The 15,422-nt window shown below is 59.1% G+C and overlaps 1 protein-coding gene across 1 annotated transcript; it reads right to left on the bottom strand.

Annotated features, from left to right (window-relative positions):
* Positions 1-7: 7 nt before the first annotated feature.
* Positions 8-10,681, bottom strand: LOC119095168 (flocculation protein FLO11-like). The gene is made up of 7 exons (XM_037218047.1): positions 10,675-10,681; positions 3,579-4,842; positions 3,328-3,431; positions 2,630-3,096; positions 1,392-1,408; positions 480-680; positions 8-23 (listed from the first exon to the last, which is right to left on the bottom strand). The coding sequence occupies exons 1-7, from the start codon at positions 10,679-10,681 to the stop codon at positions 8-10; spliced, it is 2,076 nt and encodes a 691-aa protein (XP_037073942.1).
* Between the last annotated feature and the right edge of the window lie 4,741 nt (positions 10,682-15,422).

The following is a 15,422-nucleotide window of genomic DNA, read 5'->3' as shown; positions in this document are numbered from 1 at the left end:
CCCGGCGCTACAGCAGGTTGCCACTGAAGACAACGCCAGCACTCTCCGTTGACCTCCGCCTCCGGCGTCGCCCCACCGCCAATGTTCCCATCGGCCGCGCCGGCACACCTTCTCCTGACGCTCGTCACTGACTGACCGCCACTGACGCTTCCATCTGACGTCAGCGTCCAGTCCAGCGCCTACGGCCTCCGCGGTATCCCTTCAAGCATCTTCTACGGCATCTCCTCTGGCAGTCTCTCCGGCTGCCACCCCAGCGGTCTCCCGGCTGCTTCTCCGGCATCTTCTCCAACATCTTTTCCGGCAGTTTCTCCGGCAGTCTCTCCGGCAGCGCTTCCCACATCGGCACCCTCCAACGCCGCCGCCGGAGTCCCGCCTGCCCATGCGCAGGCTGCGCAGTCGACACACGGCGCACCGCCGCTCGGTCTGCGCCACAGGCGGCGCCACCGTCGCCGAGTCGCGCCTCCCGCCGTCCGCCGCGCCTGTAGCCGTGCCGCTTTCGGGGCGGGAGCAGACCGCGCTGCCGCGACGCGCAGGCGCGTTCGTCGTCGCTGCTGTCTGAGGTGGGGGGCTGCTGGACGGTGGCGCTCTCGCGGAAGGAGACGCGTCTCTGCGTGATGTCAGCGCCGCGCAGGCTCGAGCGTCGCGAGCCGGGCGGTGAGATGATGCCGCCAGAGGGCGAGCTCGCGAGTGGCGGAGAGCCGGGAGGGTAGGCTGCGGCACTCGGTTGTGGGATTCGCGAGATGGTCTGATCGTGGGGGTGTCAGGTCTTTTAAGCCTCGCCGCGGTGGAGGACCGATGTACCTTGGCAGCGCTCCGGCGGAGCCTGCCGAACCGGACGCGGCCACCGCGTCACGACTGGCCCCGACCCCTTCGACGGCGTCTTATCATGCAGGTCCGGCCCGGTCGGCCTCGCTTCGGTAGCACGGTCTGATTCAACTGACGATGCTTCAGAGGAAGCTGTGAACTCACTGGATTGAGTTCTTGCAGGTCTTTGAGGTGCTTCAGATGGCCCTGAACTGGTGTCGGAGGTTTGCCCAATTTCTGCAGGCTCACCTTCCACCACTCCGCTCTCCTTCTGAGTGAGCGCGTCCGGTTGGCTCACAGCGCCTTTTGACGTTGACGTCCTTCCCACCGGTGGTTGGCTTTCCTGGCCAGGCACATCTCCTTCTGCGGGACCTCCCACTGACCCACCAGCAAGCCCACCTGGTGTTGTCTCCTCACTGATGGAGCCCGGACTCGACTGGCGGCGGCGGCGCTCAGTCGCCCGCTCCTCTCTGTCGATCGGGCGCACGCTGCCCTCGCTCTTGGCGTACGCCGTCCCGCCGCTGTGAGGGAGGGTCGACCCCGGTGGAGCCCAGGACGATTCAGCCCGGTCATCGGCCACGGCCGACCGATCCAGTGGCGTCATCTGTCCGCGGGCGGAGACCGGGCTCACCGGGTCAGGTCCCAGATTTGGGTCTACCGAGGGCCGGCGGGCAGACCCTGGCCTCACCGGGTCAGGTCCCAGGCCCGGCTTCACCGAAGGCCGGCGGGCAGACCCTGGCCTCACCGGGTCATGTCCCAGGTCCGGCTCCGCCGAGGGCCGGCGAGCGGACCCTGGCCTCGCCGGGTCAGGTCCCAGGTCCGGCTCCGCCGAGGGCCGGCGAGCGGACCCTGGCCTCACCGGGTCAGGTCCAGGTCCGGCTTCACCGAAGGCCGGCGGGCAGACCCTGGCCTCACCGGGTCATGTCCCAGGTCCGGCTCCGCCGAGGGCCGGCGAGCGGACCCTGGCCTCACCGAGTCAGGTCCCAGGTCCGGCTCCGCCGAGGGCCGGCGAGCGGACCCTGGCCTCACCGGGTCAGGTCCCAGGTCTGGCTTCACCCGAAGGCCGGCGGGCAGACCCCTGGACCTCACTGGGTCAGGTCCCAGGTCCGGCTCCGTCGAGGGTCGACGGGCAGAGCTTCGGCCTGGGCTCCGAGTCCGGTCCAACGTCCGGCTCCGTCGAAAGTCGACGAGGGCTGTAGACTGTGGATCGCCGCACCCAGAACCTCGGCCCCCGAGCGGGCTTGCCACCGGCCGAGGGGGCGCCTGACCGTGATGTCAGCGTCGTCCGGCATTGCGAGCCGGGCATCACCCCGGCTGCCCACGGGTTCCGACGTCCTGGTCACGCCCAGCACGGGCCCCGTCGCGACGCCGTTCAGCGCGCCGCCGAGGCGATCTCTTCGTTCGCCGCCGCCGCCGTCGCCGCTGGCGCGAAGCCGTCCCTCACAAAACCTCCGCTCTCACTTCGGAATCCGACCTCATGGTGCGGCAGTCCGGCGGCGGGCAGCGACGAGCTGGAGTGCGGCACCCGGCCTCGCGCCGTCACCGGCCGCGGGGGCCGGGGCGCCGCGGCGCTCCTGGCGCCTCGCCGTGTCTCCCGCGCCGGACGGCTGCTCCCGGGAGTCCGATCGTGTCGCATCTGGTTCGCGCCTGCGACGAAGGGCGGCGCGCTGTTCCGCTGTAGGCGGCCGCGTTGGTGAGACAGCTGCCGGTCTCGGATGACCCCGGGAAACGTGGTTCATCCGGCTGGCTTGCGACGTGACGAAGCACCGCCTGACTGTCGGACGCCTTCTGTGCGGGGACAAACGTCGTCAGCGGAAGGGCTCGCATCCTCCACGGGGACGTGGTATATCTGGTTACTGATGATTTCGTCCACGAGTCTCTGTCGGTCTCGCTCCATCATTCTTCTTTCGCTGTCAAACACGGCACGCATTTCATCGACCTTCCTCTTCTCGAACTCCTCGTTCTCCACCACCTCCTCCTGCTTCTCCTCCAGCTGATGCGCCTCCTCCTTGATGCGCGTGTCTTCTACCGCCTGCCGCTCCATCCTCTCCCGGAGGAACCGCCACTCTTGTTCCAGTCGCCTCTTCTCTTCTTCAATCCTCAGACATTCCTCCTCAATTGCCGTATTGATCAGACTCTCCTCGCGCATGCGCAGCTCGTTTTGCTGCAGTATGAACAGGCCCTCGGTGTCCCACCACTCCTCCAGCTCCTCCAGGCGCCACCGTTTCTCCTGCAGCTGCGCTTTGTCCTCCTCCAGTTTCTCACTCTCTTCCTCCAGCCGCTGCCACTGTTCTTCGATCAGCCTGCGCTCGCTCACACTTCGCGCTCCCTTCCCCCGCTTACGGCGCGGTGAGCGGCGTCTTTTCTTGCGTCGGCGGCCGCCCCGCACGCGCCGCGGCGCCTTCGCCTCCTCCAGCTGCTCCAGCGCCGGCGGGGGGACACTGGCGAGCGCGAAGTTTGCGTAGACGTCAGTCGCGGCGCTGATGCTGCCCTTGCGAGCATCATGAACACTGATGCCCTGACCACGCAGCGTGAACTGCGGCTCGATGAAGCAGTGGTGGAGGGTGACGCGCCTGCCGAACTGGTCGCGCGTGTCGCTGCGGCACTTCTCCATGTCGAACGGCGCGCTGCGCGGCGGCCGCCGGCCGGGAGAGGTCGCCGACCGCCGCGGACTACGCTGCCGGCGCGGCGAGCTGCCGGACCGTCGCGTGGAGGAGCGGCGGCCCTTCGCGCCGCTGCTAGACGCCGACACGAGTGTCGAGCGCCTGCCGTACTGCGGGCTGCTGTCGCGCGACCAGTGCGCCTCGCCCGGCGCCGGCCGCGGCGTCTGCTCGTACAATGTGGCGTCCCAGTCCTTGTAGAGATAGGAGGAGGAGCGGCGAGACTCCGGCGCCGGCGTCGACGCCGCCAGGATGTGCGGCGCACCGGAGGAGATGGACGGCCGCGAGCCTCCGCTGTCGGGGGATCCGGCGCGTTCGGCCTCAGGTGCGAAAGGCATAGCGGAGGGCGTGAAGACACCGGATTCTCCGACTGGCACGTGAGAGCCGTCGTTGGGAGCGGTCGTGGCGGCTGAAGGCGATGAACCGGAGCCGATGGTGCCGCCCACCCCGCCATCAGTCATCGCGATCTCTTCAGATGACGCCTCCTCCGTCTCCTCCTTCACTCCCCCCACGCTCTCGCCGGTAGCCCTGCTTCCGCTTGCGACGCCGGCGGCCGTAACACCCTGCCGCGACCGGATCGCCCCGGTGGACGACAGCAGCGTTGGCTTGGTGCCGCCGGACGGCACCGGCGTGACGCTGCGCCGGCTACCGGACGGCGCGCCCTGCACACCGCCGGTCTGCGACAGCATCGCCTGCAGGCTCTTCTGCACGGTGGCGCTGCCAGCGAGCATTGCTTGCAGGCTCTCTCGGGCGGGGCCGCCGAGCGCCGAGATGCGACTTGCGAGGCCAGAGGCGACCGTGCCGGCGGGCACGGCGCTGGTCGACCTCCCCGACGCCGTCGGCGCCAGAGGAGGCGCCGTCGACGACGACGAGACGCCGCTGCCGACGCGTCCGCTGGAGGAGACGGAGGGCCGCCGGTCGCCTTTGGGGACGGCGGCGGTGGCCTGCGAGGAGGAGGGTGTCGCTCCATTGAGGGAGGAGATCGCACCGGTGGAGGAGGTGGTCGCGCCGGTGAAGGAGGGGGTTGCGCCGGTGGAGGAAGTGGTCGCACCAGTGGAGGAAGGGGTCGCGCCAGTGGAGGAAGGGGTCGCGCCGGTGGAGGAGGGGATCGCACCGGTGGAGGAGGGGGTCGCGCCGGTGGAGGGAGGGGTCGCGCCGGTGGAAGAAGGGGTCGCACCGGTGGGGGAAGGGGTCGCGCCGGTGGAAGAACGGGTCGCGCCGGTGGAAGAAGGGGTCGCGCCGGTGGAGGAGAGGGTCGTGCCAGTGGAGGATGAGGCGGCGCCCTGGGCAGCGCCACTGACAGAGGCGGCGGACGCTCGGTGTCGGGACTGAGATGGAGAAGAGACGGGACTTTGATGGGAGGACCCGCTGGTTGTTCCTGGTGCGGGGGGCTCTGGGTCAGGGGCGGTTCCAGACTGAGACGGCTCGGGTTGGGACGTGGTTCCAGAAGCTGTTGCTTGCGGCACAGACTTACTGCCGGATGGAGACACCTGTGCCACGGACTCGTTCACAGATGGCGTTACTTGTACACCTGATTTGTTCGCAGATGTCGTTACCTGCACGCCTGCTTTGGTTGCAGATGAAGCTACGTGTGCCCCAGACATTGCTCCAGATGGAGTTGCCTGCGCCCCAGGCATTGTCCCAGATAAAACTACCTGAGGCCCAGACTTTGTCACAGATGGAGTAGCCTGTGCCCCAGGCTTCGTCCCTGATTGAGTCGCTTGGGCCGAGGAAGACAAACCCACGGCTTGTTGCGACCCACCACCTGAGAGCTGGCTGGCGGAACCCGCTGAATCCGTCCGTGACGCACTATCTGCCGCGGGAGCGGAACTAGTGGCAGACGATGCGGAAACCTTGGTGCTGGAGCCGGCTGATGTCGCGCCTGAAGCTGAGGGCCGAACCGACTGTCGGCGGATGCTTCCCGAGCTCTTGGCGGCCGCTGACGCCGAGGAAGGCGTGCTGCCCGTTAAAGGGTCGGACGGGGACATTGTCGGCGCTATGGTCTGCGAGGCTCCAGCCTGCACGGTTGGTACGGAGCTGGACGCACGTTTCGTTATCGAGCTCGTTGATTTTATCGCGGCCGTCTTAGATTGTTCTTTTTGTAGCGAGCCCTGCGATGCTTTCTGTGACGATTGTGGCATGTCACTCTGTGGTGTTTGCGATGGTTTCGCATCAATCGATTGAGCTGATCGCCTGTCAAGCGTTGCTGACGACACTTTCTGCGCTGTTTGAGATGCAACTTCGTTTGCCGTTTGTGAATGCTGCTTTTGCGCACCATCTCCCGATATATCTCCAAATGTTGGTGTACCTTCCTCAGACGTTTGCTCTTTGCCTGCCGTGAGCACCTGTGAAGATTTTCCATGTGTCGATGAAGCACTGGTTTCAGGCTTCTCCTGCTTAGTAGAAATAGCTTGCTGACTGCCATTTGATATTTTGTCTCCGCTGTCTGCTCCGGGTGTAACGCTTGCTTGTGAGGAGATCTTTGATTGGGAGGTCTTTTCCTTGGAGGCAGCATTGCTCGGGGAGAATTTTATAGACGAAGCTGAAGATACCTGCTGTTGGCTTCCAGATTCAGCCATGCTATTTTTTAAACTTAATTGCTACATCTTGTGATATTTTTTCGTCTTGTTTTGAAAACATGCACCACTTACCAAAACCAAATGTTAAGAACTTGAAAAACAAGCACTCCAGAAGCAAATGATGCGAACTATTTAAGTTTCAATGTACAAGATGATTTAGTCGCACCTACCTGTGCATTTTCTAATTAATATTTTACACGCACGATTTTCTCCCCAATAAACTCCGGATTAACTCAGCATTCGCCGCAGGCACATGTCTGGAGAAAACCTATGAGTGCACACGCCATGAACCACGAAGATCTCTTACCAAAAGAAACTTAACCGTTTAAAAATCTCAAAATTTACACGAATGGACTAAATAGATTTATAAACGTTCATAAGCAATGTTTACCCCACATTAAAGGGAATGTTTCACTTTTAAACATGGTGAAGCAAACATCACATATGATGGAACAAGCTCACTTATAAGTATTGGTATACTTCCAAGTACAAAAGACAATACAATGTTCTAGACAATCCAATTTCGCTGTTTTCTAAATATGGTCCTCGATACGTCGCTGCTTGATTACATCATCGTTCCCTGCACAACATTGATTGAAAGCCTAGTGACGGTCGTTATATCTAGGAATCGTGCTCATGAACGTTAGACATGAATGACTCGATCATTATATTTTTCTTGGCCTTCATTACCACATGGCTTATGGAATGGCAGGATTTGAATGGCGTTATTATGACGTCATAAATGCTAAGGCGAGCTTGAGATACCCTCGCCGAAATAGTCTCACCGTCTTCGCTGGCGTATAGCTCAGAAGCAAGAGGGGTTTGGGTCTTAAGGGCATGGCTGAAAGCTACACTAAATGATCTTCAGGATGTCTGTTTCAGTTCAAAATTCCAAAGAAATGTGTAACACTCTCTTTAAGGGAACGTATGCCATTTACAAATCAGTGCCATGCCTGCGTCTTTATAAGTATTCATTGCAATATGGGGAGAAGTAGTGCCGTGTCCTACGCACAAAACTGTCCGCCAACCACAGAAATGAAAGTGGTGCGCAACCAGTCCTCTGTTTCTCAGCTGCTTATCAATATGCAGTCATATAAACCTCTCCACAACGGTAATATCGTATGGGGATAACGCGCAGAAATGTCTATGGTGATAGAAATAGTTACCAATTGCAGTGACGTTTGGTAAAGGGGGCAGCTCGAGAACTCTTCTTGTGCCCACTTACGCGAACTCACCTTGAGTTGCTCCGCAGCCTATTGTTAAATCCTCGGATTTCTTTTGCTTGTCAAGTCACTCTTTGCCTTGATCATGCTATTTCTATATGACACAGGTCAATAAACTACATTTAACTCGATGCACTGGTAATAGTTCTTTCATGAAATGGACATACCAGCAGTTTAACATTTGAAAAACTCTTGGGCCGCTGCAAATTTATGAGAGCGCGAGCGGCGCATGTGCACAGAGGGTTCAGTTTTTTTTTCTCAATTGGACATCACCAGGTAATCTGTTATCAGCACTGACGGTTCTGGTTGGGTAGCTCCTCGTCAAATGCGACTCTTCCTTCATGGCCCAATTTTGAAAACGTCAAAGATAAAACGACTTCGATGCTTTTATTCTCTTTAACTTGGTGTTCAAGGTCGCTGCAACAATGAGGGTCACCGTGTTTTAGAAGCGCCATCTCCCATCATGCTCATGCAGCCATTGCCCGCCCACCAAAGAGATGAATCTCCGATTTTTAATGCCTCCCAATCATCGCCAAATGGGCGAAATCGGCGCGCAGCGAATGAGTCCGCAGATCCTTCCGAACGAGTGAAATGAATGAGCGATCTGTCCCAGAGCACCGGCGTCACACATCCCGTGACGCATCACCACATCACGCCAGCCGCGTTAGCTCACACTCCAGCCTCGCACGACCGGACAGGCTAGACCATTACCCCAGCACATCACCACCACCACCCATCCGCCGTCACGTGGGACCGCCGCTCGTCACCGGGCGCCGCACATCCGTCCGCCCGCCTTTCGCACAGCCGCACATCCGTCCGCCCGCCTTTCGCACAGCCGGCGACCCGCCCGCCACCGGGCGGCGACGCTGGCGGCCCCGCGCGCCGGCGTGCCGCGGGCGCTTCTTTGGCGGCCGTCAGTCGTGGCGCGTCCGGCACGGGCGGCGCGGCGACTTTCACTGCGTCTGCCCGGCATCTGCCGGCGCCGGCGGCCGGCGCGGCGCGCGGCGAGCCGTCTGGCGGCCTGTTGACTGACGCGCCGACCCGCAGCTGCCGCGGCGCCGGCGGAACGCGCTGCGGTCTGGTCTGACTGTGGTCTGGTCTGTCTGGTTGCGGTCTAGTCTGGCTGCGGTCTGGTATGCCTGGCGGCCGTCTGCCCTGCCTCTGGTTTGTTCCACCTCCGGTCTGGTCTGCCTGGCTCAGGTCTGGTCTGCCTGGCTCCGGTCTGGTCTGTCTGGCTCCGGTTCGGTCTGTCTGGCTCCGGTCTGGTCTGTCTGGCTCCGGTCTGGTCTGTGGGGCTTTGATCTGTTTGGTCTCCGGTCTGGTGTGTAGTTGTTTTTAAAACTGGACTGCTTCCGTCATGAAGTAGTGCGTTTGGGGTATTCTCGAAGTGTGGGAGATGCACACGCTTCGTTTGGCCAGAACCCGCGTGATGGTGTCACTTGATGACGCCATCACTACCTACCGGAGACGCGCTTGGACCCATTCAACCTAACTCACTCACAAACAGACAGAATCTTCCCGAGACATCCTACCATGACGCGTTCGGCAGCTGCTCCCGTGCCTCTCGTGTCCCACTCCTCGCGCGCTGGCCGTTCGTGAAGTGTGCGTCTGTGACTGGTGTCTGCTCCCGCCGGTCTGCGCCAGCGCCCGCTGCGCTAGCCGCTAGTGTTTCGCCGGCATTGCCCCGCGAGCAGTCTGAGCGGCTGCAGGGGTCGCACCGGTGAAAACCGGATTCAAAAGACTTCTCCCGTCGTGTCTTACGCATTCCTGCTTAGCCGTCGTATGTGATCCTAAAACATTCTTCGCGAAGCGCCGAGTGGAAGGCACCATCTGAAAGGCCTGAGGACCGAGCACCGCTGAAGAAGCGCGGGCAGCGCGGTGCCGCTGGCAGCGTGCGAAATCGCGGAATGGGGGGGGGGGGGGGGCGAATCGCCAGGTGACATTGATGGCGAAGCGCAGATGGTCGGCGCCAATCGCAAACAGCTGTGGCCAGGCTTGCAGCGGGTGAGGCATATGGTGACATTTGTGACGCGCTTGTTACAGTCAGACGCGGCGCAGTGTGTCGCCTCATACCGCGCCACGGCGTGAAGCGGCGGCGGCCAAAAACATGACTTCAACCCCAGTGCTCCTCCGAGCCCCCTCCCCCTCCCCGCCACATACTTACGATGCATGTGGAAAATGAATAAGGAAGGATGAGGCAAAGAAATAAAAAAAATATCATCGCTGAACTGTTACACTTGCACTGGTGTTACACCTTTACTTTACTACTGGTGTTACACCTTTACTTTACTACTGGTGTTACACCTTTCCACGTAATCCTACCCGACTTGCAACTTAATCTGCGCAGCAGCTTCGGCGCTTTCTTGATGCGTGGCTAACATCCAGCCGGTCAGAAACACTGGAACACTCCAAACAGTTTTGGTGTCCACTTTTTACACGGACACCTACCACCGATGGCGCTGACCAACCAGAGCTGTCTGCTTCCAATGCGCGTGCGTCGGCTGGTGGGGTTGCGGATCGCGCACAAATTTTTCAGTGCCCGGAATTTCCGCGATGGAAGCGGCCATGAGTGTCCACGTGACAGGGCACGAGGTGCGGGACTCTGGACTGGTTTTTCAAGCTGGAGCCGGCGCAAGGTTTGTATGCTTATTTAGCGTTATGGGAAAAAATTGCTGGCGTGGTGCCAAGAAGCCACACGCAGACGCTGAGGCCGCTTCACAAATTCGTGTCGGTGAGAGATGCTTCGTGCCGTATTGCGTCATGCGCGTGTTTGAAGGAACAGCACTGGCCGGGCGAGCAAGAGTTTAAAGGCAGTTTTAAACAATAGCCGTCCTCGATTTAGTGCTCAGATGTGTCCGTCCGAAACTCTATGCCAAACTTGGGTTAATGAGCTGTTGGCAGTCGGATATGGCCTTTTCGATGATAGATTTTAGTGGATGATAAGAATAGGTGGTGGTCGATCTTAATAATTTGCTAATGAACTCCGAAGACCACTTTTCGAAATTCGGGGTGCGAGAGCGATTGCTATGAGATGGCTCCGGTGTAACAGGCACATATTTAAATGGCTTATGAGATGCATTGTGGTTAATGCTTTTTGTTTGAAGGAACACGTGTTTCCAGGGGAGCAAGAATTTAAAAGCGAGATTATGCAATGAATCAAACCATTCAAGAGTAAGTGGTGGCCGCCCTTGATTCCATGTTAAATTTGGGCTACCAAACATCTGCAGTGCAAGAGTCATGCATCCGCTCACGGAGTTGGTATTCTGTGGATAAAAGTGCTGAAACTTGCTTTACATGTTGCTAAATGTGGCATTCTTCACATTCCGAACAATGCCCATTTTCAAAAGGACACTTCGAACTCATGGCAAAGCGTTGTCCGCGCTTTTTCACAACCGCTACTTTGGTCACCTGCCATCGCCCCCTATGCTCCATGGTCACCTGCCATCGCCCCTCCGTGCTCCATGGTCACCTGCCATCGCCCCTCCGTGCTCCAGGCTCCAACACTCCCGTTGAGAGGGTCGTGGAAGTTAAGTTCTACTCCGCGAGATAGATGCGTACCTCCAATCAGTGCACACCAGACATATTCCATATTTTCTCGTCTGCACGCGCCAAACCACGCCGCTTTGAATAAGTCGTCTTTTTGCGTGTCGCACCACATTCGACAAGCGACAAAGGAGACCCCCTATCGCTGTATGTTCTACGGTTATGGCTAGTGCGGTCATTCGTGCGTAAAGCGCAGACGACAGGATTACCGGGCCAGCGTAATTGACCATAAAGACGACAGCATCACCGAGCCAGCACTATTGATGATAAAGACGACATCATCATTGATCATAGGCCGTACTACACCATTCCACTGGCGTTGGATCAGTGCACCCGCACCGCTGACTTTCGTCATGTCCATCTAGCAATGCAATCTGAGCGTGCGAGGCGTGTGCAGCTGCATTTTCAGCCTTTCGCAGCGTGCGGTTGCACCCGTTTTCCGCCACCGACCCGAGGTGACTTGCAATATGGCCAATCCCTCGTCCGGAAACGGTTGACAATTGCAGTCTGCTGTTTTGGGCGCCGAACTCGAATGTGGAGGTTGCGGCATCGATGCGTGTCGTCACGTTGCACTCGTGTTGTGTGACAGGCCTTTTTTTGTTCGCAGCTGTGTCCTGTTGGTGACGAAGACAGCGGGCAGCTCATGTTGATGCGATGAGCAGCCGCCGCCTTTATTTCGCCCATGAATGACTGCACTGACGTTTCTCGTAGAACCCGTTTTGGAGCTTTAAGAACGTTAAATGAGTGCATAAATGTGCTAGAAAGCCCTGCCATTTCTTCTGGGAAACAGCCCTGTAGTTGTACCGCTGTTGCAGACCTCGGTTGCAGCCCTTTCCTGTCAGCTTGTCGATGTAATGATACAATATTTATGACTTATGCACCTGAACAACATCAACCACACTCCCAAGCGTAGTGCATTTGACTAGCGCGATCGTCCACGACTGTGTGTGGACAGAAGTGTGTTCAAGCCTGACAGACGGCTGAAGTGTTTCGTTGTCTCGTTGTCCCTATGACAGTCGGCAGGGCCCGCGGGAAGCCGAGCCGACCTCTCAATCGTCCAGTAGTCAGACGTGCTGTTGCATCCCTTTGCTGCATTGTACGCCGAACAGTTATGTAGACGCTAGGTGCCGTTGATACACGCACGGGTCCATGGGCGAGGTTGTGGTTTTCTACGCCTTTGTGGGAGTCCTGACGCCCACAAAGTTAAAAGGGACACTCTTACGCGCACAACCTATCTTGTGATGCACAAGCACCATCTGCAGTGTGTCCATTAGAGATGCACCCCTTATTTCTTTCTAAGAGAATGGCCTTGTGCGAGTGAATGTATCCAAATGCCATCATGCCGTAAGTGCACCAGGCCGGCCTTCGCCATCCGTCACTATTTAGTATGAAATCCATGCAAAAATCAGCGGATTTCGCGGGCGGAAAGCCCACCAAGCTATAAACAAACGGCATTGCTGGGTGGAAAGGCCGCGTAAACTCTCGGCTCAGTGCTCAGAGCCGAGCCCAGGGACGGAGCTCATACTTCAGTTATCTGCGTGCATTTGGGCACCAAAATCGTTGATAGGAAACCGCACATGTGTCCAAGGGACAACCAGGGCATGAGGTTCCTCGACGGTGGAAGTGAAGCACATTTAAATGTGGACTTAGTTTATGCTTTTTTGCACGTCTCACCCAACTTCAGTATTGCACCGGTCCTTGAGTTCGTAACAGCATAGCCGTTTCATCTCCGCAGTGGGCGGACTCGTAATGTGAACTGCATTACTTTGCAAGACATGGGCGCAGATTCGCAGAGCGCGGCGTTAGCGAGGTAACAACTCCTACACCAACTTTTGCTGAAACTGCCATGCCTTTAGCGTGACAGGTATGGGAGCGACCGTGGAAACTTTTATCAACTGTCGGCTCTGTTTGATTTCCTTTGAAAGATGAATACCTCGGCAGCTTTGAGACACAGACTTTTCTCGGCATTCTCCGCCTGCATGCACATGACAGCCGACACCAGTATGCTCTGTGGTAGACTGAACCCGCCGACACCGTCTCTAACGGTCCGGAGACCATTGTGCAGAGATCTAATTTTCCAGAGACTGCTGAAGCGGGGTGGGCCAGGGCATCAGCCAATCTCCACCGACCACGGACGCTTGGGCTCCCGCGCAGGTCACCGTCCTTCGAATGTCAGTCGAACGGGACACATATTAAAACATGCAAATCCCTCAAACCGAATCCTGATTGTCGCCCTCCATCCTTGACCCGCGAATAAACGAAAAGCAAAAGAAGCGCCGTCCCACCGAGCTATCGCCGCGGGGTGCGGGTGTGAGAGGGACGGGCTGGGTAGCCCCCCCAGCAGCCTCCTCGCCGCGCTTTACCCGCGGGCTCGGCTCCTTTCCGCTGGTCGGCTCGCCCGGCCCGACACAGAGTTATTCTCGTCCCGTATTCTCCCGCGACAATCAACGTCCGCGGCAGCGCGCCGGGCCGCAGCCTCCGATGACGTCACACAGGCGCTGACGTCACACGTGCGCCGACGTCACGGCCTGGCGTGGGCGCCGACGGCGGCGGTCGTCTGCCGCCCCGGCGGCCCGCCGCCCACCGTCGGCCCACCTGATCCCCACTGGCGGGTCCGGCGGAGGGGGAGAGGGGGGGGGGGGCTGGACGGCTGTGTGATCCCCGCGCAGAGTGCCTGGGCTCGCCTCTGCCCGGTGACCCCATCTGCCCTGCGGCCAAGCCGAGCGGCCACTGTCAGACAATGTGTTATGCGACCGTCTACCGGGGTGCGCTATATGGAAGGCTGCTTTCCGGCGGCCGACACACCTCTCAGGCCCACGTCTTAGGCATAACCCCTGTGAGGGGAGATACTCCCAATTTTACAAACCGTGATCTTGCTTCCCTCAATTTTGCTCACATAGTTTCTATTTTTACGCTTTCTCATTGAAAAGGTCATTTTCAGATCAAGTTGTCACCTCCAGATCCTAGTCTAACCCCTCCGATGCTGATCCCCACCCCCCGTCGCAAATACGTGGTTACACCCAGATTCTAACGGCGCCCCTTCAGTGGATCACACACCCACACCCACCGCCCGCCCACCCACAACCCACACCCAACCACCCCACGTCTCTCCTCTCTCTCTCCTCTCTCTCTCTCTCTCTCTCTCCTCTTCTCTATCTATCTCTCTTCTCGCTATCTCGCTCTCCTCTCCTTCTCTGATCTCCTCTTCTCCTCTCTCTCTCTCTCTCTCTCTACTCTCTTTCTATTCTCATGCATCATATCATCACTCTTCTATCTCCATCACTCTCTCTTCTCTCTCTGTCTCTGACTTCTGTATCTATCTACTTCTCCCTCTCGATCTCTCTCTCTCTCTCTCTCTCTCTCTCTCTCTCTCTCCTCTCTCCTCTTCTCTCTCTCTATCTATCTCTCCTCTCTCCTCTCTCTCCTCTCCTGACAGGTTTGCAGGTTTTTAACGACAATAGTAGACATTTCACGTCGTTTGGCGTTGCGGTCTCTCACGCCGGTCGCAACGGGAACGACGTGAAACTCTCCGCCGGGAGCCAGAGTTTCCGCCCGCAGAGGCTCTCAGCTCGTGGCTCGGCAGAAGGTCCAGAGTTTTCCGCCCGACAGAGGCTTCAGCCCAGGTTCCGGCAGAAGGTCGGAGAGTTTCCGACAGCAGAGGCTCAAGCAAATTCAGCCCCATGGCCTCAGCAGAAGGTCCAGAGTTTCCGCCCGCAGAGGCTCTCAGCTCGTGGCTCGGCAGAAGGTCCAGAGTTTCCGCCCGCAGAGGCTCTCAGCCCATGGCTCGGCAGAAGGTCCAGAGTTTCCGCCCGCAGAGGCTCTCAGCCCATGGCTCGGCAGAAGGTCCAGAGTTTCCACCCACAGAGGCTCTCAGCCCATGGCCCGGCAGAAGGTCCAGAGTTTCCGCCCGCAGAGGCTCTCAGCCCATGGCTCGGCAGAAGGTCCAGAGTTTCCGTCCGCAGAGGCTCTCAGCCCATGGCCCGGCAGAAGGTCCAGAGTTTCGCCCGCAGAGGCTCTCAGCCCATGGCCCGGCAGAAGGTCCAGAGTTTCCGCCCGCAGAGGCTCTCAGCCCATGGCTCGGCAGAAGGTCCAGAGTTTCTGTCCGCAGAGGCTCTCAGCCCATGGCCCGGCAGTTCACTACGTGGACGCCTGTCCACGTTGAGCCAAACCATCTCGCGCGTCGTATTTAGTGAGAGCTTGGTGCCCAAACTCTCCGCGTAAGATCGGGCTTTGCCTGTCCCCTCCCCCCCTCCCTTACCCCCATATGGCGGGTGCGCCTTACCGCTTCCGTCGGTATCGATCCGCCGTGTGACGTCACATATGCGTCGGTGACGCGCAGTCGGTGGGGGCGGAACTTTCCGGATGCGACTGGTGGCCTTGGGGGCGGGGGGAGGGGCAGGGCGAGCTTTCCGGACCGTCTGGCGGTGGCGGCTGCGGGGTTGGCGGTCGAGCTGGCTGCCCTAAGGCCTCCCTCCAAGTTGGGGCCTCCCCAGCTGCCCGAACCGCTGCCCGCTGCCAGCCAAGAGCCCCGCGGCCCGCTGGCCTTGTCCAGTTGGCTGTGACGTCATGTCTGGCCCGGCCGGCGGCGGCGGCGGCTGTGCGGCGGCAGTCGG

The sequence above is a fragment of the Pollicipes pollicipes genome, unplaced genomic scaffold (genome assembly GCF_011947565.3).
Source record: "Pollicipes pollicipes isolate AB1234 unplaced genomic scaffold, Ppol_2.1 Scaffold_4219;HRSCAF=4965_pilon_pilon_pilon, whole genome shotgun sequence".
NCBI classification, from domain to species: domain Eukaryota; kingdom Metazoa; phylum Arthropoda; class Thecostraca; order Pollicipedomorpha; family Pollicipedidae; genus Pollicipes; species Pollicipes pollicipes.
The sequence above is the reverse complement of the archived record's forward strand: the minus strand, read 5'-3'. Positions and strand labels throughout refer to the sequence as shown.

Bases quoted from the DNA above. Each gene is read 5' to 3' on its own strand.
- LOC119095168 (XM_037218047.1), bottom strand. The intron at 3,432-3,578 runs GTACGGCAGGCG...GCCGCCGCGCAG, and splicing joins TCGCGCGACAGCAGCCCGCA to CGCGCCGTTCGACATGGAGA. The intron at 3,097-3,327 runs GTCAGGGCATCA...GGCTGATCGAAG, and splicing joins GCCGCAGTTCACGCTGCGTG to AACAGTGGCAGCGGCTGGAG.